Raw genomic sequence first — 27602 nt, 5'->3', positions numbered from 1 at the left:
CCTGCACAATGCAGGAAATTCACAATTACCTCCCCCACACACACACCCAGTGACACCCTACTCCATGCCCAGAAGATGGCCAAGGTGCCCTCATGATCTGCCTAAGGTCATAGAATCAGCATTGCTGACAGATGACCATCTAGCCTCTGCTTAAAAACCTCCAGGGAAGGAGCACTACCACCTCATAGATTGACACAAGCATATTTTTGATAAGTGTGTGAGTGAGTGTGTGTGTGTGTGTGTGTGGGAGAAGCCTGCACAACATTGTCACCCTCTACATGAGATTCTTTTTTGATAGGTTCCGACAGCCAGCGTAACCATTGAAGGAGCTTCTGCCCTCAATCGAGTTCGTTGGGCCCAAGCTGGAAAAGAAGTCGCGGTTGGAGATTCAGAAGGAAGGATCTGGATCTATGACGTGGGAGAGGTACAGGATTTTTTTTTTTTAAAAATGTGCTGAGTACTTGTGCTTTTGTTTTCAGCAGATGCGTGCTGCATTGGGGCTAGAAGCATTTATCAATTAATTGGTGCAATCAGTCAGGTCAGAAGGCATTCCAGCCCTTATAAAATCAGAGGGAGTTTTTGCCTTCAGTTTGAAGAACTCAAACATTTTTAGCCGCGAATGTAGATTTTGTTTTTTAATTCAAGAATTACCTCTTCTATACGAAAGGATGTTTAATACTGTTGACTGCCATACACACGTACACACAAAAGCAGGGGATCCATAAGGACTTATGGGGGATATATCACTTTCCCCTGTATCACCTTCCCCACACTATTTCCTTTTTCCTGGAAGCCCCCATAACCTCACCTTTCCCTTTTTCCTTTTCTTCCTATGCACCAACCGCCCTAACTTTTATTTGCTTCCCCAGCTATATTTATTATTCACTCTCTCCCCATTGGTGACCCAAAGCAGCATATATCAATCCCTCTCCAAAAAATCTTTCCTCACAACAACCTGAGGTTTCCATATCAGAGTGGGGATTTGAACCATGATCTCCCAGGTCCTAGTCGGAATCTCTAACCATTACACCATTCTAATTTTCATAGGGTGGCTGTTGTTGAACAGTAGCAAGCAGCAAGTCCTGGGTGAACCATGCAAGTTGCGTGATATCAAGTTGCCTGGTGGTTGCTGGCAGGCCTGACCCCAAAGAATCCTCCTTCAGAGGCCAAAACAGCACTGGAAAGGGATCTGCCCCCTTTCCCTGTCTTTTGCTGACAGAAAACAAGGCTTCAAGGCTGGCAATACTGTTGTGGTTGCCTACCAATGGCCACAACAACCAGCCTCCAGCCCGCCCCCCGGAGATCTCCCAGAATTACAGCTCTTGTCTAGACTACAGAGATCAGTTCCCCTGGAGAAAATGGCTGCTGGGGAGGGTCAATTCCATGGCATTATATCCTGCTAAATTCTCCCCCTCCCCCAAACCCCACCCTCCTCTTGCTGCATCCACAATCTCCAGGAGTTTCCCAGCCTGGCACTAGCAACCCTACCACTTAGTGCAGGGGTGGGAAACCTTTTTTCTGCCAAGGGCCATTTGGATATTTATAGCATCATTCGCGGGCCATACAAAATTATCAACTTAAAAATTAGCCGGCCAAGCCCCAAGCAGGCAGCTGCCCCCGATGACCCCCCGCCCGGCGTGGTCCTAGCATCTCCATAGCTCTTCTGCAAGGGGGGAAAAAGGTTCCTTTTCTCTGCAAAACAAACTCACATCTGCCTTGAATAGAGAGTATTCCTGACCGCGGGAGGGGGAGGATCGTCAGTCTTAGATCCTTCTGAGCTAGAGATCTGCCAGGACTCACGAAGGGCCAGACCAAATGATTTCGTGGGCCTTAAATGGCCCCCGGGCCTGATGTTCCCCACCCCTGACTTAGTGAGTTCATTATGGAATGAAATTTTGTGCTAGAGACTTCCTGGTTTTCAGCTGGGTCTCTTGGCCACTAGGCCTCCCTGTTCTTGCAGCCTTCCCAGACAGAGGATGAGCCAGTTTATTCTATGGTTGCCTAAATGTGTATGCAGGGTATTGATGTAAGAAAATCTAAAATGGTGGAGAAGAGCCTCCGAAGACTGTCACGCGAAGAGCCGATAGAATGGAAATTAACTGGCAGAACGTAGTGTGCAGCAAGCCTATTCTGATCCCCCCCCCCCCCGACCTCCATACTAAAATCTGACTAAATTGAAGTCAGTATGGTGTGTGTTTGATGGGATCGGCCTCTTTGTTGCCGAACGCAGCATCAAACGTGGCGTCTGCATTACAGTTCTGGGAACAGTCAAGGGTGACTCTTGGAGCAATCAGCTTTTATAGACAGAATTTGTTTTTCGTCATTATCTGTGATAGGATACCGGGATCTCCATCTCGCCGCAGTAGGGAAACATTATTGAGCGCATACAGATTTAGCTTTAACTCACACAAAAGTGATTTTATGGCCCATAGCAAAATTGCTTGAGCATGACTCATATTTTTTGGCTCGCGTCTCCTTTTTGCGGGAGTTGCTTTGCTCACAAATGACTGCAGAAACATCTTGCCGTATCGTTATCGTAATTGCTAAACTGTCTAAAGTCATTACGTTCAGATTGCTGCCGCAGCGCTGGCAGGACAGCTTGTTTTATTTATTTATTATTTGAGGTATTGTGGGTGTGTGTTTTCTGGGGGGGAAATGGTTTCTCCCCCCCCTCCCCGCTTCCTGAGTGATCTGACAGACACTGGAAATACCTGCACTGACAATAGAATCTGATCTTGCCTAAATTGTCGGAGTCTAGACAGACTGTTGAAATGTCTTTTTAACATTTTGTACTCCAAGGTATCAGAAGGGTTTTTTTTATACCTTCCATATTAACCACGGATTTAATATTTCATCTAGAATTAATTTCTTAGCGTTTTTCCCCACACTGGAATCAGAATGGACAATGAGCTCAGTCCAAAAAGTTGTGATTGTATGTATGTTTATAAATGCAGTGGTAGTGGTTTCAGGGCAAATAAAATTGCCCCTTAGGTAATCCACAGTTTATTTATTTGTGCACTTCTTTTATGCCCCACCTTTCTCCCCAACGTTCTCTTCATTTTTATCCTCACAACAATCCTGTGAAGTAGGTTAGACTCAGAGTGTGTGACTGGCCCAAGGTCACCCAGCAATCTTCCATTAGGGTTGCCAGCTCTGGTTTGGGAATTACCCGGAGATTTTGGGGGTGGATCCTGAGGAGGACAGGGTTTGGAGAGGGGAGGGACTTCAATTGTGATAGAGTCCAATGGCCAAAGCAGCCGTTTTCTCCAGGGGAGGTGATCTCTATAACCTGGAGATCAGTTGTAATAGCTCTCCAGCCACCACCTGGAGGCTTATATAGTAAACTTAAGTTAGCGTGCTGTAGAATAGTTAATAAATCAAAGACAGTCACAAAACTGCACAAACACTTAGTTTTTAAATAATAAAGCATAGAAAACGCCAAAGATACATCCAGTATCTATATAACCATAAACAATTTTTCAAATTGGCATAAATGTTAAACGAAAGTTTATACAATCCTGGCGTAGTCACTAGGAACTCATCCTTCTCATAAGGAGGTTCAACATAAATTTATGTTATCAATATAGTGGCCCCTGAGGAAGGCTATATCTAAGCCGAAACAGAAAAACAACCGGAAGTCTGTTGCATTTCATCTTACCTCTTGTATGGTCGTCAAGTTGAACCTCCTTATGAGAAGGATGAGTTCCTAGTGACTACGCCAGGATTGTATAAACTTTCGTTTAACATTTATGCCAATTTGAAAAATTGTTTATGGTTATATAGATACTGGATGTATCTTTGGCGTTTTCTATGCTTTATTATTTAAAAACTAAGTGTTTGTGCAGTTTTGTGACTGTCTTTGATTTATTAACCACCTGGAGGCTGGCAACCCTATCTTCCATATAGAGTGGGGATTTGAACTTGGGCCTCCCAGATCCTAATCTGGCACTCTAATCACTACACTACACTGGGTCTCCTGTGTGCAGTCCTAAGCATAGTTATACTCTTAGAAGCCCATTGAACTCAATGAGTTTAGAAGCATATAACTCTGCTTAGGAATGAACTGTTAGATTCACGGATAAAGTGACCGTGCGTTTTTGCCCCAAGTTTCTTTTTCTAGGATCATTGAGGGCTGAGCTATGAGGCAGAGTACATTTGTCATCTGGCTGTGTAGCAGGGTTGCCAAGCGGGACAAATGTCCATTTTAGCTCCGGGCGCAAGGATGTGGAGGGCACCAGTGCGGGCATGAAGAAGAGCACCACTGCCACACTGTAGCAGGGGCGCAGCTGCCTGCCCGCTCCGCTGCCCAACATGTATCCGCCTGTCCGTCCTCGTTGCATGTGTGGCACCTACAGCAGCTGCACGCGAGGCCAGGGGGCGGGTGAGGACGTGGCATAGTTGCAGCAAATGGACACCAGCGCCTGGCTCCAGCGCTGGCACACACCCCTCCCTCCCCTCCCTCCCCAGGCGCTACTTCCCCCAGCTCTGTGCCTGTGCAGCAATATATATGCTGTATTGATACAACTGATAAGCACACTTTCAGAGAGTGTACAGCATTAGCTACGTTGAGACTTCATGGCTTATAAACCATAGTTTGATTTTATTCAGATTTTATTTAAAATCTGAATGTGGGTGCCCAACTGATTTGTTGGGTGCAAGCAAAACAGAGTTTCCAAACCACCGTATGTACTTGTCTTATTAACTGCAGTTAGTACTTCTTGTTAGTGCCTGGAGGTTGGCAACCCTAGTAGCAGAAGAAGTATAGCTGCTGCAACAACATGTTGCTCTCTCTCTTTTCTGCTAGTGATGATCTATCAAGCATGACTGGGCTGCCTTTCTTAAGGGGAAATTTAAAAGACTGGGGGCCAAAAGTCCTTGTTTAATCTCCTGCTCTTATTCAGTTCGCCATCCTATTCAGTTGATGTTGCTCCCCACAAAACAGTTATAGTTGAAAGCAGCTCACAAACCACCTATTGCCAAACATTCCTCTCCATAAAGGGGGTACCCCCCTTCAAATCCCACTTTTACATCCCAGAGGAGATAAAAATTCGTGAGGGACCTGGCCATGATCATGTGTTAATTCCCAAGGTTTTACTTGAAAGAAATTGAGGTTAGAGAATGTGAAGAAATGGTAAGGGAGAAATGGGAGGGGGCGAAGGCTGTGAAATATGTTTTGTTTCAGATTTTTTAAGTTTATGGAAATCAGTGAAGTGGCTAGACAAAAAGGGGAGGTCTCCAAGTGGGTTTGGCCTGCTCTGTACTTCCCTGCTCATTCCCTACCCATTTATTTTGGCTGACCAATAGCAAGAAAACTGCATACATACTGAGGTTTTGACAGAAGCCAAGCAACACAAGGGAACACAGAACAGCTCGAGATGTCATCCGGAAAAAGGGGAAGGAGCAAACAGCAGTAATGGAGTTTTACAAAGAAACGGGTCTGTTATGTGTATCTGGGAGACCAACCTGAGTTCATGCAACTACCTGTGGTTTAAACCAACCCCAGATAATTATGATGCCTGAATAGAGCTTACGCATCCCACTCTACAAACCAAATTGAAAATTAAGGCTTTGAGTCTGTGTACTTAGTTCTACATTCCTCAGGATTTTGACACATGCCTTCTGATTCTGTTTCGCATATCCACATGCTTATGAATGCATGGTAAAAGATGGAGAGAGTCAATATCATTTCTCCCAATACATTTCTTGCATGTGAAGGAGCCGGTGTCCATTTCTGATAATGTTCAACAGCCCCTTTCATGTTCAACAGCTGTCTGAACATCAGTGCTGACGAACAGAAGGCCAAATTGAGTTCTCCATTGCCACATGGATTTTATTTGTGTCTGAGGATTCCTCCACATATCATTGGGTGTTGTGCTGGAACAATCGCTTGCAGCTGGATTGCCTTGTCCATGCTGGAAAACCCAATGGCAAAACATTGCTAGCGCATCACGATAGCACAATATCCAGAAGCGCATGGATGCAGACTGAATGCTTGACCAGTTTTCAATTGGTAAGGTGGAGTGAAGGCTACCTTTATGTAAAGTACAAATCCTCTTCTCATTATAAACTGGCTTCCCAAGTTCCTGAATGTAGTGGGAGAAACCTTCCTCACCTAAGGTGATCACCTAGGTTAGAAGAGACAAAGTCATCAAGGGTCATGCTCTTGGCACAAGCGGGGGAGTCAACCAAGCATCAGCTCTGCCCACGTTATAGTTTGCCCTATAGTTGCTCCAAACAGAAGTAAGGAATAAACAAGGGGGCAGGTAGGGTTGCCGGGTCCCTCTTTGCCACCGGCAGGAGATTTTTGAGGGCAGAGCCTGAAGAGGGCGGGGTTTGGGTAGGGGAGGAACTTCAATGCCATAGAGTCCAATTGCCAAAGTGACCATTTTCTCCAGAGGAACTGATCTCTATCGGCTGGAGATCAGTTGTAATAGCAGGAGATCTCCAGCTAGTACCTGGAGATTGGCAACCCTAGGAGCAGGCCCTGTCATCACCTCTGGGAGCATATGGGACTGTTGGTGTATTTGTTCCCTGGCAAGGATTGCATGGGGGGGACTGTGCTTGCTTTGATTTCTGTGGTCATTTACCTTGTTTTTTAAAAGACTGCCTCAATATGACTATTAAACTAAAATCCTTCTTTGCAGTTCATCCATCTATAAGTTTATGATGTCCATTTAATGATACCACAAAAGAAAGAGCAAATGGTAAAACCTATGATTAGTAAGCTTAAAATAATATTGATGTTTTCAATTTTTTTGATAAAGTTGTTGTGGTAGAGCATATCCTCTTTTTTTTTTAAAGCTGTTCGATTTCAGCATTGTCTCTGAAAATAACTGAGCACATTTATTTTCACAGTCAGGGGTCCATTCTCTTTCTGTTGCCTCTGCATTCTGCCCATTAGCATGAATGCAAGTCACACACACACACACACACATCGATGGGAGGACAGACTTATGTATCTGCACATGTATGATGATGTGAGAGCAATTTCTGTTATCCGTTGCTGATTATTTACAAAATCACAATGAAGTGTTCTGATTATTTTTAAGTAAATCAGATGAAATGGAATGTGAATCTATCGAAGGGGACTTAAATTAGCTTTAAATATTTCCTTTTAAAATATGTTTAAATTCTGTATCTGTTTTATCAGCAATTGTCTTCAAAGTATTAGTAAAAGTAACAAGTGTGTTACGTGACAGAAAGGGGGTTCATAGGTAACGCCAAGTCTAGACCTCCTCCCTCCTTCTCCCTGTACTTTGAGATTTCCTTTCCCCCTGCCCAACAGAATTAGAAATCATGGCAAAATTATGGTTTCCAATTCTGATTTGGATGGCAAGCGCAAACTGTAGTTTTCTGGAGCGAATGGTAAGATCTGGCTGGTTGGCTTTGTCCAGGATAAGACAACATAGCATCTCATGAAACCAAGATGCACTGACCACTTGTAATGTGCTGATTGCTAGGGTGAGAAAATGCTAAATGTGTGGTGGGGAGTTAGTGCCATGTGCCAGGCAAACTGCCATTTCTCCTTGTCCAGGTGGTGATGCTACTTTTGTGATGGAGAAATGTACCCCCATCCCTCACCAGCAATCTAAAGGAACATCTGATACAGAATCCCATGTGTTTGACGGTCTAGGATGTGTTCACAAGAAATTGGCTCTCCCTTTTGTGAAGAGGAAGGATCTAGATAAAAGCTAGAGTCCCATGTGCTTTCTATGTTGTGCTTTCTATATAGTATTTTATATTCTTTTTGCTCTTCTGTCCATGTGACTGCTACATCTTCAGATAAGCCCGTAAAAGTTTTGAAACGGTCTACTTTCCCCAAATGTGTATTTCATTTGGGGTCTAAAAAGAAGAAAAAAGGAGAAAAAGAGCCAGCTCATGTCAACATTCGAAGCTAGGTTCTCTGGGGTGATCGTTACAGGTCCACCTACCATGATCCCTGAGGTTGCCACAGATGGGGACCATGAACTGTCTTGGTTCATGGTCCCCATCTGTGGCAACCTCAGGGATCCGAAAGGCAGTTCTATGGCTTACATAGCGCTTCCATCATTCAGTGCAGTTCATGCACATTAATATGATTGTAATCTTAACAAAGCCCTTGTAAGATAGGCCAGTACTATATAGCCGTATTGCAGGTGGTGGATGAGGCTAAGAGAAGGTGGCTTTTGTAGTTCTACCCAGTGAGTTCGCAGTACAGATGTGGGACACCTATGAGTCACAGCTCAGTTTCCTTAGTTACTGCTAGGGTTGCCAGGTCCCTCTTCACCACTGGCAGGAGATTTTTGGGGGCAGAGCCTGAAGAGGGCGGGGTTTGGGGAGGGGAGGGACGTCAGTGCCATAGAGTACAATTGCCAAAGCAGCCATTTTCTCCAGGCGAACTGATCTCTATCGGCTGGAGATCAGTTGTAATAGCAGGAGATCTCCTGCTAGTACCTGGAGGTTAGGAAATCAGCACAGACGCGAAACTATTACGAAGTGCAAAAACTTATTATTCAGTGCTACAATATATACAATATATGGTCTTAACAATACTAGAACAACAACCTATCCTAATCCTAAATGTATACACTATATGGTTACAATGTAACATCCAAAAGTGACTTAGTCCAATGAGAAATAGACATCCATATAGGTAATGTATCCAACAATCTCTAACTGGCTATTCCTCTTCTTTGTGTAGAGTTGGTAGTAATCCTTCAGCAAGGTATCAAGAAGGAAATCATCATAGAAGGGGTACGGCCATTTCGAATTCTTCTTCAGCCCCACTTCTAGTCAAACATCTTTCAAACATTTTTACTGGATCAATTTTCAGAGTCACCAGCAAGCTCAATTTCTTTTAATAAATTCCTATGTTAGGATAGTGAGCTGAGTTCCCCGACGGGTAGCACTGAATAATAAGTTTTTGCACTTTGTAATAATTTCGCGTCTGTGCTGATTTCCTAATCTCTGTTATATGAGCACAGAAGTGTCTATTTCTCTGCAGTACCTTGAGGTTGGCAACCCTAGTTACTCCCTCTACACCAGCTCTATTTACAGGACATTGTAGAAGATGAGGGTTGCCACGATCATAACATATCTACAGGTTTCTGGCTCATGTTTTACTTTATGTTACAGGAATGGAAATACAACTGATGGTGACATGAGCATCAGGCCTTGAACACTATTGCCATTTGGGGACAAAAACATGGCCAGTTCCCTTCCCCCCCCCTTTTTTTCCTATTGTGTACTTTTTTGCTAACCCATAGATGTAGCCTCTGGACGCAATTTTAAAAAACCCAAACATGCAGGTTACGAGATAGCTGACTTTGTTTTTGCAGCGGGATTACCTTTGTGCAATGATTGCTTCAGAAAGAAAGGATGCTTTGCCCCTGCCTGTAGGCATTTGGAAGAGAAATAGAGCGGTGATGGCTATATGCAGTGTAGGTTTTTTTTTTTGTGGAAGTAGCTTAAGTAAGAGCTCTTTAATGAAAAAAATGCCCAGGTTTGAAAAATCAGTCAGTTTAATTACTGTGTTTTATGAAGGCCATCACCCATTGCTGATTACTAGAGTGATAAAATCTTTAGCTTTGGAAGCCTCAGTAGGGGGTAAGCCAATGTAAGTCGAGCAAAGTCCAGTAATTATCACCCTAAATCCTTGTGTTTCTCATTATAGTATTCCTTGCTTTAAGTTACCTTCAAGTTTTTGAGATCTTTAATGTACACATTCTATGCCAGTTGTGGGCCGGGGGAAGGAGTAAGAGCTGTGTTTTTAATCTAGACTCTGATATAAAATAAAATGCAAGGATTTGTTCTGGTTTAAATACTGTCTCCCAGCCCAGAGATGTATACCTTACATTGTGATCTATAGCTTTAAGGAATGTGGCAGCCCATTTCCTGCTCAGGTCTGAATCTCTCTCTAGTTTTCCTTGTCTACCTGTTACTGAAAAGCTAGTTGTCTGTTATTAGCTGAGGACTAAATTGTTTGAGTGTTTTAGTTCAAAGGCAACAAGGGGATGGAAGACATGATGTGGGGAAAGTAGGTAGCTACAAACATCTCCCCTGATCACTGAACTTTGGGTCACCTAGTCATACTGATGGGATCAACATTCTCAGGAGAGGCAAAAGGAAATGCATCTTTGCCCAACGCGTGTTTAATTTATGGAACTTGCAGCCGTAAGATGTATGTTGGCCTGCTCACTCAGTCAGTTCACCTATTTCTCTAATGTAATCCCATATGTATTAGTTCCTTGAGGATCTCTCTGAAATGGTTGTTTCTTCCAACATTTTTGCACTGTCTTCATTTCCTGCAGGTTGTTCTGTTCCTTCCTTGTTAGGGTAGCCAACCTCCAGGTAGTAGCTGGTGATCTCCTGCTATTACAACTGATCTCCAGCCGATAGAGACCAGTTCACTTGGAGAAAACGGCTGCTTTGGCAATTGGACTCTGTGGCCTTGAAGTCCCTCCCCTCCCCAAACCCCGCCCTCCTCAAGCTCCACCCCAAAAATCTCCAGGTATTTCCCAACCCGGAGCTGGGAACCCCATTCCTTATCATGGTGTGACTCTTTGTAGGAATATGCCAACAGTGTAAGAGGTTGGCTAAGTTTTAACCATTTTTTTTTCAGTTCACACATTCCCTGTGTCTGATTCAAGGAAGCCTGTACTACCTTAAAGCCAGAGAACGGAAGGAAACACCGAGACAGCCTGTCTGTCGAACTCTGTAACCCAGGAGACAAACTTTCCACACTGAAGTAGAAATCTCTAGTTTGTAAAGAATATACTATTTTAAAACTGGTATTGCTCCATTCCCCTCACCCATCTTGTCTCAGAAAGGATATTCTTAGGAACAAGGAGAGATCTGTGACTATCTCAACCATGATTAAGAAAATCACATGAGGAAAGCCTTTATACAAACACATAGTGCCACTGGGGGGTGGGGGGGACTGTGGAACAAAGTTCCAGATGTTCTTTTCACCCTGGGAGGGCATGGACTAATGTGATTTGTTTTCATATGATATTTGGGTTGCGTTTACATGGTATGTGTGTGGCAGCTAAGGAGAAGAATGTGTCATCGAGTCACCACTGGCTCAGAGCAACCATGGGGTGTTCTAGGCAAGAGATGAACAGAGCTTTCAACGATTCCTAGAGAGATGTGATGTTACTTCTAGGTATTGCTGGAAGTGATGTCTTGCCATAATCGATGGCATTAAAAAATATCTCTCACTAGCTTCTGGAGTGCCAGTGGGTATATCATGACAACAACCCTAACACATGAGAATCAGGAGATTTGCAGAACATACTGAGTGTCTACAGTGGCTCTTAGATGCTTTTTAAAAAGGACTAAATAAATTTCATATATGTGAACTGCTATTAGCCAAGACAACTAAATGGAACCTCCTTGTTCAAAGGCAGCGTACCATTGAATACCAGTTGCTGGGAGTCAGTACCAGTACCTTCACCCTCTGTTTTTTGGGTTTCCCCAGGGCCAGCCACTGTATGCAGAGGAATGCTGGACTAGACAGACCTTTGGTCTGATTCAGCAGGGATTTTCTTATGTTCTTATTGACTTCTCCTGTGCCTATCTGATGCCTGCTTGTGAGTACAATTGCTATGGCAAGCAGATTACAACTAGCTCTTGAACCTACAAGGAAGGGATAAAAGATATTACATCTTCAGTCCCTACTCTGCTTGGCGGGGAAGACACCTGAACCCCTTTTTCCTTCTCCACCTTGTAGGACAGGATGGTTTTCTGGTGTCAGTTTCTCAATGTGCCACAAAAATCATCCTTCCTGCAGGCAAACATCTCAAAGGATGAACAGTAAACTGCCTCATGTTGCACGTGAATTAATTGTACAGAACTTCATAACGCTGTTATCAAAGTACCCACTGAAAATAATGCCGTGTTAACATTGTACAGCGTCTTAATGAGGCGCAATGAAAACGTGCCTTTTAAAATAACAAATTAGCCAATAGGAATAATAAAACAAGTGCACTGAGTTTTTTATACGCATAGTAAAATCAGTTTGACTAGGAAATTGTTGCAGCCATTTGCCAGTGCTATAGGGAATTGAGTGAAAAAATGCTCAGTGCCAAATTTGGGTTAAAGCTGCATTACGTTAGCGTAATGGCGCAGTTGTTTGCAAAATTCAGTGAAACAGACATGCTCTCTCTCACTCGTGCCGGCATATGTTTTCTGGAGAAATATCTTCCGAAACGAAAATTAGTTTGTGTAATTAATCATCTTTATGATTCTTCTGTGGTTTGAGCCTGTCATTTCCAATAGCAACCTTGGTTGTGAGGGAGGCCTTAATTATGGTGTTAATTTTTTTTTTTAATGGTTGGTAAAGTTCTATGCAGTTATGAATATACAGAGCTGCGGAATGAAGGTCTTGATAAGGAGCCGGTTAGCCTAAAATTGCGGCACGTTACAGACGGAGTTCAGGACGTTAATTTGCTCCATAGAGAAGCGGAAACGACATATTTGAACTATAATTTTATGGTATTTGCAGGCAGGTTGGCTGTGATCCAGCAGACCACGAGTACACAAGGCTTCCTTTTGGTTGCTATATATAAAAAAAGCAATAGATCCACCTATTCCCCCATGTGAGTGACACAGGTCCTTTGCGTTTGCACAGCAGAAACAAATTCTGTAAATACAATAAATAATAGTAATAATATGCTCCTGAGTACCAGATGCTTGGGGTAGAGATGGAATGATCCTAACCTTCATATCCTGCTTGCGAGGGCCCAAGCTGACCTGGCTGTTCTCTGTTGGAACTGGCATGTCGGATTAGATGAACTTTGGTCTGATCCAACACGGCTGTTCTTATTGAAAAGCACAATGCTGCAGTAAAAGGCAAGTTTCACAAGTGGTAAGCTCTACATTTTTATGGGGAGGGGAAGGTTGTGTGAATTGACCCTGACACTAAACAGCCAAAAGTTTGCCCCTCATGCTTCAACATGTGGGAACCATCCATCTTTCCCTGCTAACTTTCAGCAATTCCCCACAGGTGGCATTCCGCTCCTTGAAACCATTGTGTGTAGAATGGGGGCACATAGAATGCACAGTGTAAAATGCACAGTCGCCACCTCGTGTGCATGGAATCCGGGGAGGTACTAGCTGGAGATCTCCTGCTATTACAGCTGACCTCCAGCCGATAGAGATCAGTTCACCTGGAGAAAATTACCGCTTTGGTAATTGGACTCTATGACATTGAAATCCCTCCCCTCCCCAAACCCTGCCCTCCTCAGGCTCCACCCCAAAAACCTCCCACTGGTTGCAAAGAGGGACCTGGCGACCCTACTAACGTTGCACGCAACTGAGTATAACAAAACCCCAAAGGCCTCTTTACAGGAGAGAGAAAGAACAAACGAGTGTAGGGGGGGGGCAGCACCATCAGGATCGGGCCCTTGTGGTGTTTTTAAGTGGCTGTGGCATCCTCCTGGTAGCCTCAAGAACGCTGGCATGTTTAGCTTGACCCAAGGAGAAACTGCTTGGGGAGTAGGGTTACCAACCTCCAAGTAATGGCTGGAGATCTTCTGCTATTACAACTGATCTCCAGGCGACAGATCAGTTCCCCTGGAGAAAGTGGCTACTTTGGCAACTGGGCTCTATGGCATTGAAGTCCCTCCCCTTTCCAAACCCTGCCCTCCTCAGTCTCCACCCCCAAAATCTTCAGGTATTTCCCAACCCAGAGCTGGCAACCCTATTTGGGAGAGGAATGTTTATATCAGGGCACAACTAAACAATACAGCCATTTTACTGCAGGGGGTTGGGCTCTTGAAGAGCCCGCTGTGTTGCAGTCCCAAGCAGGATCAGCCCCCCCCACACACACACATTTTTTTAAGCAAAAGAAATCTGAGGTACAATGGATGTGGCATCCCAGGGTTGTTTCTGGGGCTGCTGTATTGTCTAGATGTGGCCTCAGAGACGCCCATAAAGATGAAGCAGGGGGTGCTTCATCTTTTCCTCACCTGCCTCTGCTCCGCACACTTCAGGTAGTTTAACCATTATGGGTTTCAAAGGTACGTTCACACTTTCAGCCATGCATGCAGATAGGGTCGCCAGTCTCCAGGTTATAAGGCTGCAGATCTCCCGCTGTTACATCTGATCTCCAGGTGACAGAGCTCAGTTCACCTGGAGAAAATGGCCACTTTGGAAGGTGGACTCTATGGCAGTATACCTCAAACCCTACTCTCCTCCGGCGCCACCCCTAAAATCTCCAGGTATTTCCCAACCTGGAGCTGGCAACCCTACAAGTGGAACCCCTCGAAGGAAGGGAACTGGACTCTGAATTGGATCCCGACTAAATTGGCCATTTCCATCTCCTTTCCCACGGCAGACTCCTCCCCAACATCTTTCCTCAATGTTCCATAACCTGCCCCCCAGCAGCCTTTTGTGCAGATCAGTGGGCTGCTGTGGGAGGGAGGAAAGTTCAGTTCTGCCCAAGGAAAAGTTAGCCTGGCTCCAACCCTTGGTGTATGGACGTTAGAGCATTTTGCAAGACAATAACAAGGCCATTTGGCTGGTTTTGCGCACGTCCTCTGTGGATTTAGCTCTCTTCCCCCTCGTTTTAGAGCTTAGCTGGAAGAGTATCTTTGCTTTTAAACTCTGTATTGATTCAGTTTTAGATCTGGGAAAGGGGTGGGGGAGGGGTTCCCAATTTCTCACAAGTATAACAACCCGCCCAATCGGTTTAACTCCCTTTGGAACTCTGCGGGGAAGTACTTCATAGCGGAAGTTAATCCAGATGAAAACCCACAAATGAACTTTATAGGACGGTGACACGTACAATTCCTACGATACCTGCTGTGCATTGAACAGAGACAGTATTTAGCTCGTCTGTGGTATTCCGCCCCTTCAATTAAGCACACCAATATGTATATACAAAGCTGATTAAAATCATCTGCATGCAGTTTGCTGGCTTCAACCCCTGGCCAGTGGTTTCATCCATTTTTAACAAGGATGCTAGGTTCTCTGAAGAGTTAAGTACAGTGGTACTACAGCTATGCGAAAGGGTTGCTTTTGGTTACTTTGGTGGCCCTTTCCTTCCATCTTACCTCCCACTTTGTTTCCAGCCATGTGTGTGGCACTGGGAGTTGCCTGGAAAAACACAAGAGTTTTTCAGGCTATATATAAAGAAAAATAATGAAGGAGTTTTGATACCACCGCAGGATCAAAGCCAGAATAGGTACACATATATAATAATAGCATATGTTTGCATTATTATATATTTTTTTAAAAAATTGCTCATTTGGTCCTCCTTTCATACTTAGTGGCAAAATATCTTCTGGCCTCAGTGAAACCGGAATGGACCCCTGAAGGAAAATTAAAACTCCACTAATTTGGAATTTGGAAACTTTACTTTATAGGATTGATATTTTTGTGTGCTTTGAGAAGGATTGGGACCCGTGCTTCGGTCAGGGGTTTAAAAAAATCTGCATGCGGTATTTGTCGTTCGGCCCACTCGAATAACTGTTTTTGTTCAGCAGCTTCATAAATGTATCCATGCAGAACCCAATTCATGCAAAACTGTTTACAACAAATCTCTTTTCAGTACAGCATTTATTTCCTTGGGTAGTATGGGCAACCTTTGGGATGGTAGAAGCTGTGTTTAGAGTAAGTTAATAGAGAATGCACTCCCGAGAGAGGATTTTTTCTAAAACGATCCTGTTAAATTGGAAGATTACAAGGACACTGATCAATCACACGTGGTATTTATTTTGTAGCCTCGTCTTAGTCATTATAACCCATTTGCCTTGCTGACGCTGTCAGAGGAACCCGACTAAAATTAACCCAGTCTTTTTTGCTGTCCTTAATTAGCAGGCTTTTCAAAATCTTTTTAAACTAGCTCTCTCGAAAGCCAGGCATAATTTAGAATAGAATATAGAAGGGATGAGAATGCCGGGATCAGAAATTTAGGAACGCCACACTCCTGGACTCCAGTGGGGAGACTTCCTTCATGAGGAAGATGGGGAAATAGACGTGAGAGCACTGTCGGCCTTAGGCATTTGGGTATCTGAAGTGGAAAATCAAGATGCCATCTCTCTGGGTTATTTTTTTGCCAAATGACACACACACAGAGAGATGAAGACTGAATGCAGGAAAATGGCACCCCCTCTGGAATCTTATCTCCTGAAGCAATGGTATCACTATGCTTCATGGTGGGGCCATCCCTGATTCTTGTCAACAATGATAGAAAAATAGCCAGAGGTCCTGCAAATGATAATATTGTTTTCCACTGTTAACATTCTAGTTCAGTTTCTTCAGATGAGAACAACTAGGTTTGACGCCACAGAACGGGGGGGGGGGGACAGGAATGCATGCTATCACATGCCAAAGTCATCAACTTAGTACGTTTTTCTACTGCTGCCAAATAGGAGCTATATGTCAGAATACAGGGGACTGAAGTGCAGAATGATAACTCTTCCCTATAGTTCATGCCTTCTGCCGGAGGAACCTGATCTTGAAAACATTGGCTTCTGTTTCCAAGATGTTCCCAGAAGAAATCAGAATCTCACAAGAGTTAGATTTCCGTTTGTAAATGTTACTGATTTGCGCTATGAAATGTTCTTCAGGGGCTTAAAACTCCCATATTAATATAATTTATGTATTAGTTGCTGGTCACCCAGAGAGTCTTGTGATGACTTACAGCACTTAAACATCATCATAATAAATAGGTTTTTATAATTAATATAATATAAAACAATTGTAAGTGAGGTCTGGGTGCCTCTAGTCACAATCTTGTTAGTGACATGATATTCATCTCTAAAAGATGTTTAAAGAAGCCAAATATTTTTACGGCACCTTAGCAGCTGTGGACACACCCAGTTATGCTGTTTCATATCCTGAAACAGTTGCTTTCCCTCCCATCCTTGTATTACCGCACAATGTCTTGAAACAGTTCCTTTCTCCTACGAGCATCCAGAGAGAGATTACAGAGCTGTAAAAATGTGCATGGTTAATTTGCATTCATGTTGCTGGTTTCTAATGTCTGACTCTGTGAAAATATATGCAGAAGAAGCAGTTTAGGGTTTTAGGTGATTGAAACAATCTTATTTTGCATTATCTTTCAAAAATTGCGACATTGGATTCAGCTAGAATGGACGGTGGGGATTGCCCCGTGATATTGCTAAAACACATTTGAGGGGGGAAAATGTGTTTCAAAAATACTTTTGTCCTGTCTTGATGGGTGGGGAAGGTGGGGGGGGGATATAAGAATTTTCAATTTTGAGTTATGGGGGGGAAGTTCTCATCAGTTGCATAACATTCTATTTGCTCTGTTCCAAGATGCTTAGCATTTTTATTATACTTTTTGGTACCTACAATTTATTTCACATAAATGAACCAGAATAAAAAAAAAATTCCAGCAAAAACTGACATTGGTTGGGTAAAAGTTGCATAAAGTTTTTCAAAGTACACTGTAGGGTAACGGGACTCGTTCTGGCAAAGAATCATATTCACAATTACCGTCCACCAAAAGAGCCGCGTGTCTATTGAATGCCCTGTGCACCACTTCATGAAATGCACATGCAATAGTATAAGATCCAGGTATGAATATGAAATAGAGAACTACAACCTTTTCAACTACTGGATTCCTGTTGACCATTTCTCTCCCCAACACTGTCCAACCTTATCCAGCCCTTCTGTATAGGGTTGCCAACTTCCTGTATAGGGTTGGAGATCTCCTGCTATTACAACTGATCCCCAGCCGATAGAGATCAGTTCACCTGGAGAAAATGGCCGCTTTGGCAACTGGACTGTATGGCATTGAAGTCCCTCCCCTCCCCAAACCCCGACCTCCTCAGGCTCCGCCCCCCAAACCTCCTGCCAGTGGCGAAGAGGGACCTGGCGACCCTTCTTCTGTATCTGGAGTAAGGAGTAGCGCTTCCCTCTCTGCTGTCTTGCGCTTTCTCTTCAGCATGAGGAATATCACCTCATGCGTGAGAATGAGACACCCAAGACTCGAGGAGGAAAGCGAAATGACTGTGGAGAAAAGAGCCCGGGTGGCTGCTGGGGTGATTGTCCTCTGTCTTCTCCGCGGCCAGCTTGCTTACCTCCTGACAGCCACCTTTACTTCCGACTAGGGTTGCCAGGTCCCTTTTCACCACTGGTGGGAGGTTTTTGGGGCGGAGCCTGAGAAGGGTGGAGTTTGGGGAGGGACTTCAATGCCATAGAGTCCAATTGCCAAAGGGGTCATTTTCTCCAGGTGATCTGATCTCTATCGGCTGAAGATCAATTGTAATAGCAGGAGATCCCCAGCTATTGCCTGGAGGTTGGCAACCCTACTTCTGGCCCTTGCAAGAGGGCTGCAATTTACAGCTTACCCATCCTCCATGCCCTGCAGCAGTGGTTGTTTCAAAGTGGGAACCACCTGCCAATCACGCGCCCTCCAGACCAATAACCTTGCTCACTTTTCCCGAGTGGGTGCCCCAATAGGGATCAGTAGCCAGCAGAGCCACAGTGACTTCTGAGCCACTGAGCATCCCTGATGTAGGGAGTGAAGAGGTGGGTTTTTTTGCCCCTGCAGCCTGTGTCCCAGGCCCGATTTAAAACTGATGCTGGTGAGGCCAAAGCACTGGACTTCGCACTCGCGCCCGGGCTCCTTTAAACTGGGCTGCTGTTACTTAGCCACTGCAGTGCTTAAGAGCACCCTCGGCCGCTATTTATTCACACTGCTGTCCATTTAATTATTGCAGCTCGCCGTACCACACAGCGACGAGTGGTCCCGTTTTGCCCGGACGCTGGTGGAAATCCGGGCCAACAGAGCAGACAGCGAAGAAGAAGGAGCCGTGGAAATAGCTGCCTAGAAGAGACTTAAGCGGTAACCTTTCCCCCATTCATCCCAGGCTGGCACCTGCCCTGGGTTGAGTGCGCCATTGTTCAGTGTCAAGTCGGTATTGTTGTGGCTTTCGATGCCAGTGTTCGTGCCAGAGTTAGAGTGCTGCTTCCTCCCTGTTAATCACACTGTGCTTAAAGCAGGCCGAACATATCTAGAGCCCTTTGTTCATGCTTCATATTTCTTTATTGGTTTTTTTGAGAAGTTGGGAACAAGAAGACAAACCAGGCTGCCGTGGGTTTGTTGCTTGCCTTTTAACTCCTTGTAGTAGCTGCAGTGACTAGCTAAAAAACCCCGGACAAACCCGGGCTCCTCAGCACTTCTGGCAGAGGCGTATTAAATCCATATGAAGCCCTATCTGATTGGGTGCAGATGTGGTGTGTGCTTCACGACGTGGGACTGGGCAAAAAGACGTTAGATGTGGTGTTTCACATGGTGACTTACATTTATGAATGGATGTACTATACAGACGTTGCTGCTCCTTATTTATTGCGGTGTGCTGCATGGGAACATATTTATTTGAAAGCATTAAAATAAACGATCCTAGAGCATGTGCATAACGAGCAAGTGGCATTGTCTCCGCATGCCTGTCAGGGTTATGGCAAGTTCCAAATAACAATTACAGGATGTCACTTTGTACTAAAATGAAATCTGTAAGAGGTTGCTTGAATTAAATGGAACTTTTTTTTTTTTAATGCCTATTATTTCTCGGAACTTGAACCATATTTCACATACAGCTGGGTCACTGACACTCGTTCAGATTGTTACCGTTCGCCTATAACAAGCAGTGCCGTTCTCAAGCCTGACACCAGCCATGCCCCCAAGGCCCGTCTGTAGCCATCTGGGTTAAGGGTTCCACGTTACAATTACTCCACGTATCGGACAGGAAGGAAGCTACAAGCTCCAGGCTCGTTGTACGGTTGTATAAAAATGTTCTTGGAGCGAAAGTCTCTTCAAAGAGCCAAAAGCCGGTTTTATTTGCTTTGTAAGCCTTTTGAACCAACACAGAACCTAAACCTGGATCTTGATGTTGAGCATTCTGTGTCACTCCAGGCCTGCTACCACATCCACAAGGTGAAAACTCATTATGGCTGCTGTTTTCTAGTGACAGTTGCCAGGGCATTCCCTGTGCTTCCATCCACCCTTTGTACAGGTACAAAACAAACACATTATTTTGTCATGGTACCGTTATTTAACTGCATATCCCCTTTCTTCTTGCCACACAAGATTTCAATGAAAATTACAAACTTGTGTCTACATTTAAGCTTCATGTACACAAATGTGCATGTGGCACCTAGGAAAATGTTAACTGGCTACTTCTACAAGACCTTTCATAGCCAACGCCAAAGTGAACAGCCTTCTCCTTTGGGTAGCAGCTGCATCTCTCAGTAGCCCTAGATGGGCTATTGCCTGAGCTGTTACAAGCTGCTTAAATCAGTTCATTAATCCTACCTCTGAGTCCCACTCTGCTTTTGAGGAGACCAGAGAAACCCCCACAACACCCCCCCCAAAAAAAGGATGGGGGAGAGTCATTGCAAGATAGGACCACAGAGACAGCCTGCTGCTCAGAACAGTAATATTTATTTTATTGCATTTCATTTGAGTGAGTGAGTAAGTGCCTGTAGCCTGCTGGAGGGGGGGTTTCTGACTGGTTCTATTTGTTGTTTTCTCTAGCTGTAGCTGGCTGAAGGTAATTGCTGTGCTGTTGATTGCTGAGGGGTGGGGCTGAGAGTATTTAAACAGGCTCTGCTTGCCAGAGGTGCGAGCCTTTGGTGAGAGCACAAGGGCTCTTGGCCTGTGGCTCTTAGCCTGGGGGTCGTGTCTGGGGGCCTTGAAACAAAATTTGTATTTGTAATTTACTCCGAAACCAGGAGTGTCGTGAAGCTTTTAGTAGGGTTGCTATTGCGGGATTGTGCAAGACACCATACCATGTCTGCAATGAATCAAAGCAGAATGGCTGGTGAGAGAGTGGAGGCAGTAACGTGTAAGGTTTGTGGAATGTTTGTTTTCCTACGCGAGGGTAACTGCAATTACACATGCAGTAAGTGTAAGTTGGTGGCTCTTCTGGAAGAGAAAATAAGGGGTCCATACTGAAGAGTATAAAAGAAGGGGAGGAGTTCATGGACCAAACTCTTGAAAACCTCTTGGGAGGGCAAGAGGAGGAGGAGGGCCAGTGTAGGGAGGGGGACCCACCTCAGGAGACGAACATGTGGAAGAATGTTACCCGCAGAAATAGGGAAGTCAGGAGACATTCTGTTCCTCTGCTGCTTAGTAATCGGTTTCAAAACCTCCCTATAGATGCTGAGCCTGGATCATTGGAACAAAGGTTCAGTGCCCAGTCCTCTCTGGTCTCTCAGGTCCCTGTGGATGACAGGACTCAAACTTCTGCTCCCCAATGTAAGAATAGGCGAGTGTTGGTTATTGGGGATTTCCTACTGAGAGGGGTAGAGGGTAAAGAGTGTCAACCAGACTTGTTGTCTCAAGAGGTGTGTTGTCTGCCGGGAGCTCATATCCGGGATGTGATGGAAAGTTTGGATAGAGTTGTTAGACCCACAGATCATTATCCCTTCCTTTTTATTCATGTGGGAACAAACGATACTGCCTGGCACAGCCCAGAAAGTATTAAAAGGGACTATACAGATTTGGGTAAAAAAATGAAGGAACTGGGAGCATAGGTTGTGTTTTCATTGGTTCTTCCTGTAGTAGGCCATGGATTGGGAAGAGAACGAAAAATTCTGGAAATAAATGAGTGGCTGCGTTGATGGTGTCGCCAGGAAAGGTTTGGTTTTTTGGACCATGGCTTACGCTACGTGGATAATGCTCTTCTATCAGGAGATGGTTTGCACCTCTGAAAGGTGGGTAAAAATGTGTTTGGCCACAGCCTTGCAAGCCTGATAAGGAGGGCTTTAAACTAAATCTTCCGGGGGAGCGAGATGTAAATTTAAAGCCTCAAGTGAGGACAATAACTGCAAATATAGATATGAACGATTTGCAGAGGGTAGCACATACACAAGGAAAGACAGTTCAAAAACGTTACAATGGGAGGGAGACAATCTTAAATAAGCTGCCAAGAAGAAGGACCTGTGGTCTAAGGTGTCTCTATGCTAATGCACAGAGCATGGGAAATAAGCAAGATGAAAAACAGTTTCACTTGCCTGTAACTGTTCATCAGGTGGATCTTCTATGCAGGCACACATTGGGACTGCGCAGGCGCAGGCCAGCCACGGATAAGATTTGTCAGCTTCTAGCAAAAAAAGAGAGTGCTCCCCCTTCCCTTGGGGAGTAACCAGGAGTAACGGCACCTCTGAATGGGCGGACTGCATGAACGAAGTGAACGGCTATGTCCTGTGGTTGGCTGTTTGGATGATGAACGGTGAGGTTGAACATCTGGACCATGTGAACCAAGTGAACAGCTATCTCCAGTGATTGACTGTTTAGATTATGAACGGTGTTGTTGAACGGCTGGAGTACGTGAGCGGGATGAATGGCTATGACCGGAAGAAGACTGTCTGGATGAAGACCGGTGAGATTGGGAGCGGTGAGAGGTAGATCGGCTCCGACGAATGGATTGGCTCCGATGATAGGCTCGGCTCCGACGAGAAGAACGGCTCCGGCGAGTAGATCGGCTCCGACAAGAGGATGACCGGCGTCTGCGGGAAGCGGATCGACTCCAATGATCGGATCGACGTCGAGAAGAGGATCGGCTCCAACGAGTAGGGCGGCAACGGCGAGAATTCGACCGACGCCGACTGGATCTGGATGAGGCTGGAGTTCTAGAGTGGCGTCAAGAAGTTGATCGACACCGAGGCTGTTGGCCAGGTTCGAGATGGGACGAACCTTTCGGAGACTCCACTTGGCTCTTTTTGACAGACTGCTGGGAGTCTTGTTGACTGCTCACAGGAGGGGGTGGTTGATCGGCACCGACCTGGAGCTCTGCAGGTTCTGCCCGAGGCCCTTTATCATCAGGCCGTGGGGACTTTGTAAGCACCGGAGACTTTGTAGAGGCGAAGGAGGTGCTGTTTGAACTCAGCCAAGTCTTCCTGGGCCCTGTTCAGACATGGAACCGAGGGGGTAGCCAGGGAATGAGGAGGCAAATCCTCGATGGTAATGGGCTGCTGCGCAGCTACTTTGGAGGCGAGCGACGCCGATGGGTGAGACGCTTTGGTTTGAGATCAGCGTCGAGGAGAAGCCGAGGGTGATCGGCGTCGAAGAGACTTCGGCGAACGCGAAGGTGATCGGCGTCGAGGCGATCTGGAGCGGGACGCATGGCGCGAAGAGCCACGGCCGCGGCCATTTTGCGAACCCGGAGCAGTAAACTTTGCCGGATGAACAAAGACCGACGAGGGCTTCTTAGAAGGGCCACCCTGCTTGGATTTTTTTGTTGAGGGACCTGCTTTGGACTGCAGCTTACCGGTCGAAGGACCAGGCTCAGCAGATTGACCTCGTGGACGCAGAGACTCTTTGTAGAGGTGAGAGAGCAGGTGAGTCGACCGAACCCTCAAGGCCTTGTTGGTGAGTTTGGAGCAACTTTTACAAGTTGTAGGAATATGGCCTTCCCCCAAACAAAGGAGGCATTCAAGGTGAGGATCATTCTTTGCCACCTTGGTACCACAGGAGGTACATTTCTTGAAAAGTGGAGCTTTCTTGGGCTCCATGGCTAGAGACAAAGCTAACACGTTCTCTCTCCGTGGCGGCAGAAAGAGAACTGGAGGGAAGAGTGCTCCCTCCCCCTTGGGTCATGTGACCGAGGGGCGGGATGATTCCATGCCCCAAGGGGAGGGGGAGCACTCTCTTAGATTTTGCTAGAAGCTGACAAATCTTATCCATGGCTGGCCTGCGCAGTCCCAATGTGGGACTGCATAGAAGCCACGCAGCTGAACTAGAACTTTTAATAGCAAAAAGCAAATATTATATAATAGGCATTACGGAAACCAGGTGGGACGAGTCTCACTATTGGAATGTATTAATTGAAGGGTATAACCTATTTCGGAGAAATAGACCAAATCGGAAGTGGGGAGGGGTAGCATTATATGTTAGGGATGATTACACCTGCGAGGAGATCCAGGACTTAAACTCTGGAACCCAGCTTGAAACCATCTGGGTAAAAATTAAGGGAGAGAAAAATAGTGATGTCATTGTGGGGCTATATTATAGACCCTCTTCAGCCAAACTGAAGAGTTAGATGATGCTTTCCTGGAACAGATGTCCAAACATTCAAAAAAGAAAGATGTAGTAGTAATGGGAGATTTCAATTATCCTGACATCTGTTGGAAAACTAACTCTACCAAAACAACTAGGTCCGACAAATTCCTCACTTCCCTTGCAGACAATTTCATAGTCCAAAATGTGGAAGAAGCGACAAGGGGAACAGCCATTTTGGATCTGATCTTAACCAGTTATGATGACTTGGTTTATGGGGTAGAAGGAGTGGGATCTTTAGGTGGGAGTGACCATGTTCTCCTGGAGTTTGTTATACAGCAGAAAAGAGAAGGAAGAAATAGTCAAACGTGTACTCTAGACTTTAAGAAAGCTGATTTCAATAAATTTAGGGAACTACTGGGTGTGATCCCGTGGGTGAAAATATTGAATGAGAAGTGAGTACATGAAGGATGGGAATTTCTTAAAAGGGAGATATTGAAGGTGCAATTTCAATCAATTCAATCAAGGAGAAAAAAAGGTAGAGGTTTGAAGAAACCAGAGTGGATGACTAAAGAACTTTTGGTTGAGATAGGATTTAAGAAGGGCATGTACAAGAAATGTTAAAAGGGAGAAATCAACAAAGAGGAATACAAACAAGTAGCCAGCACATGTAGGGAGAAAGTCAGAAAGACTAAAGCGCAGAATGAGCTCCGGCTAGCCAGGGAAGTTAAAAACAACAAAAAAGGTTTTTTTGGTTATGTCCATAACAAAAGGAAGATCAAGGTAACAATCGGGTCATTTTGTGGAGAGGATGGTGAGTTATTGACAGGGGAGGCAGAAAAGGCAGAATTACTTAACTCCTTTTTTGTATCAGTCTTCTCCCAAAAAGGGAATAGTGCTCAACCTGGGAATAATGGAGCAGAGGATGCAGTAGGGGAATTACAACATAGTATAGACACTGAGATAGTACAGGAATACCTGGCTACCCATAATGAATTCAAGTCTCCAGGGCCAGACAAACTGCATCCAAGGGTGTTAAAAGAACTGGCTGAAGTGATTTCAGAACCACTGGCAATAATCTTTGAGAATTCATGGAGAACAGGAGAAGTTCTAGAAGACTGGAGGAGGGCAAATGTGGTCCCCATCTTTAAAAAGGGGAAAAAAGAAATCCCAAACAATTATTGCCCTGTCAGCCTGACATCAATACCAGGTAAAATACTAGAGCAGATAATTAAACAGACGGTCTGTAAGCACTTAGAAAGAAATGCCATGCTCACTGACAGTCAACATGGGTTTCTCAAAAACAGGTCATGCCAAACTAATCTCATATCTTTTTTTGAAAGAGTGACAAGTATGGTAGGTGAAGGGAATGCTGTAGATGTAGTGTACCTTGATTTCAGTAAAGCCTTTGATAAAGTCCCCCCTGATCTTCTTGAAACAAAGCTAGTAAAATGTGGGCTGGACACTGCTACTGTTAGGTGAATTGGTAATTGGTTGACCAACCAAACCCAAAGGGTGCTCATTAACAGCACAACTTCATCCTGGAGAGGAGTGACCAGTGGGGTACCACAGGGGTCTGTCCTGGGACCGGTACTATTTAATATTTTTATAAATAACTTGGATGATGGAATAGAGAGCATGCTAATCAAATTTGCAGATGACACCAAGTTAGGAGGGGTAGTTAATACCCCGGAGGGTAGGGTCAGAGTTCAGAATGACCTCGATAGACTGGAGAGCTGGGCCATAAGCAATAAAATGGATTTCAATAGGGAGAAGTGTACAATACTTCACCTAGGCAGAAACAACATAAGGCACAGGTACAGGATGGGAGAGAGTTGGCTTGACAACAGTACATGTGAAAGAGATCTGGGAGTCTTAGTGGACCACAAACTGAACATGAGTCAACAGTGTGATATGGCAGCTAAGAAGGTCAATGCAATTCTGGGCTGCATCAATAGGAGTATTGTGTCTAGATCAAGGGAAGTAATACTACCACAGTATTCTGCATTGGTCAGACCTCACTTGGAATACTGTGTCCAGTTTTGGGCTCCACAATTTAAGAAGGATGTTAACAAGTTGGAGCATATTGTCGAAGGCTTTCACGGTCAGAGTTCATTGGTTCTTGTAGGTTATCCGGGCTGTGTAACCGTGGTCTTGGAATTTTCTTTCCTGACGTTTCGCCAGCAGCTGTGGCCAGCATCTTCAGAGGAGTAACACTGAAGGACAGTGTCTCTCAGTGTCAAGTGCGTAGGAAGAGTAATATATAGTCAGAAGGGGTTGGGTTTGAGCTGAATCATTGTCCTGCAAAAAGCTACAAAGGTAATGTGCTAACCATTGTCCTGTAAGTATCAAGATAATGTACTAATCTTGATACTGTAAAGCAGATGGCACAAGACGTCGTGGCTTAACCTCCTTAAACAGTTTCTGAAGACCCCCCCCCCAAGGCACTGCAGGGCTCTCCTTAGGGACAGACATTTTAAATGTTGCGAGGCTTCGTGCTTCACACATTACAGCATACGCAGGTTGGGCCTGGAGTCCCCACACTGTACCCTCAGTGCAATAGTTACGCATGGAGGTGGGGTGCACATGGAGAAAGGCCTTCAGACGCCCCCCCCCCCATTGTCCTGACACATGAGCCTGCACTCTCCAGGACCATTGCAGCCCCGCCCCCGTGACCACAATCATGATCTGAAACAGGCATCCCATGCGCAAGAATTGAGAAGAACCCACAAGTCATGTGTGACTGTTACCCCCCATGAGACCCCCCCAGACCCAAGCTATGTCCTCTGTAATGTATGAACAGCAGCCTGTTTTTGTTATTGAAGTTCACTGGTATTAATTCTGTGATGAGCTGGATGTAGACAACTGGACTGTAATGCCACGCAGATTGCCAAAAGGGGGGCGAATACCTTCTGTTAGCCCCAAATGACCACATCCTTGTCCTTTACCAAACACTAGTAGCCTTCTTCTAGCGGCCTCCATGTATTCTTTACAAAGCTGCAATGCAGGCATTCAAGGCAGTACAGGAATACTTTTATCAAGCACGCATTGTGAGCAGTTAAAAAACACAATTTGTTCAAGTGCTGTTTCTGGGTTATTTGCTGTGTTTAACCTCCCCAGAGAATTCCATAATGAAAGTGTCTTGAGGTTTACTTATTTCTAAACCATTCTGTAATTTATTATGTATAATCATTAGATTTACAATCTGTTCACAGCCTAAGCAGCACAGTTAAATGTTTCAACCAACAAAACGATACTTACGTTTCCGAAGAAGTGCTTTTTACGTGGTGTGTTTTCCCCCAATGCTGGCATTAATCAGAATTAAAGAACTGAATGCACAGTAACTTATTAGGGCTTATTAGGGAATACATCTCAGGAGGCACGCCTGGCCAAGGGCTCCTCGATACCAGAAGGGATACAAGTCTGCCCAAATGTTTTTGCAGTTAATGATGTGTTTGCACATGTCAATAGCATGGGAAGCCACTGATCCAGCAGCACATGGATTTTCAAACAATAAATATTTTGCATTTCAAAGCTTCAGAGCACTTCCCGTGTTAACTCACAGCCTGTTAATCTAGGCCGGTATTATTTACCACCCCTGTCCCCTTCTGCAATATAGGATTTAACATAACGATGACTTGTCTAATGT

At 44.8% G+C, this 27602-nt stretch overlaps 1 protein-coding gene across 6 annotated transcripts in view; it reads left to right on the top strand.

Annotated features, from left to right (window-relative positions):
• DYNC1I1 (dynein cytoplasmic 1 intermediate chain 1) overlaps window positions 1-18998 on the top strand; it is a 246181-nt gene extending 227183 nt beyond the window's left edge. For all 6 annotated transcript variants that reach the window (XM_056857472.1, XM_056857470.1, XM_056857471.1 and 3 more), the window contains 2 exons: window positions 299-424; window positions 18675-18998. In XM_056857472.1, coding sequence (XP_056713450.1) covers window positions 299-424; window positions 18675-18785 — 237 coding nt within the window. In that variant the 3' untranslated portion in view covers window positions 18786-18998. The remainder of the gene's footprint in view (window positions 1-298; window positions 425-18674) is intronic.
• Window positions 18999-27602: the final 8604 nt, after the last annotated feature.

The sequence above is a fragment of the Euleptes europaea genome, chromosome 11 (genome assembly GCF_029931775.1).
Source record: "Euleptes europaea isolate rEulEur1 chromosome 11, rEulEur1.hap1, whole genome shotgun sequence".
Classification (NCBI taxonomy): Eukaryota; Metazoa; Chordata; class Lepidosauria; order Squamata; family Sphaerodactylidae; genus Euleptes; species Euleptes europaea.
This window is presented reverse-complemented; position numbering and strand designations above follow the sequence as displayed.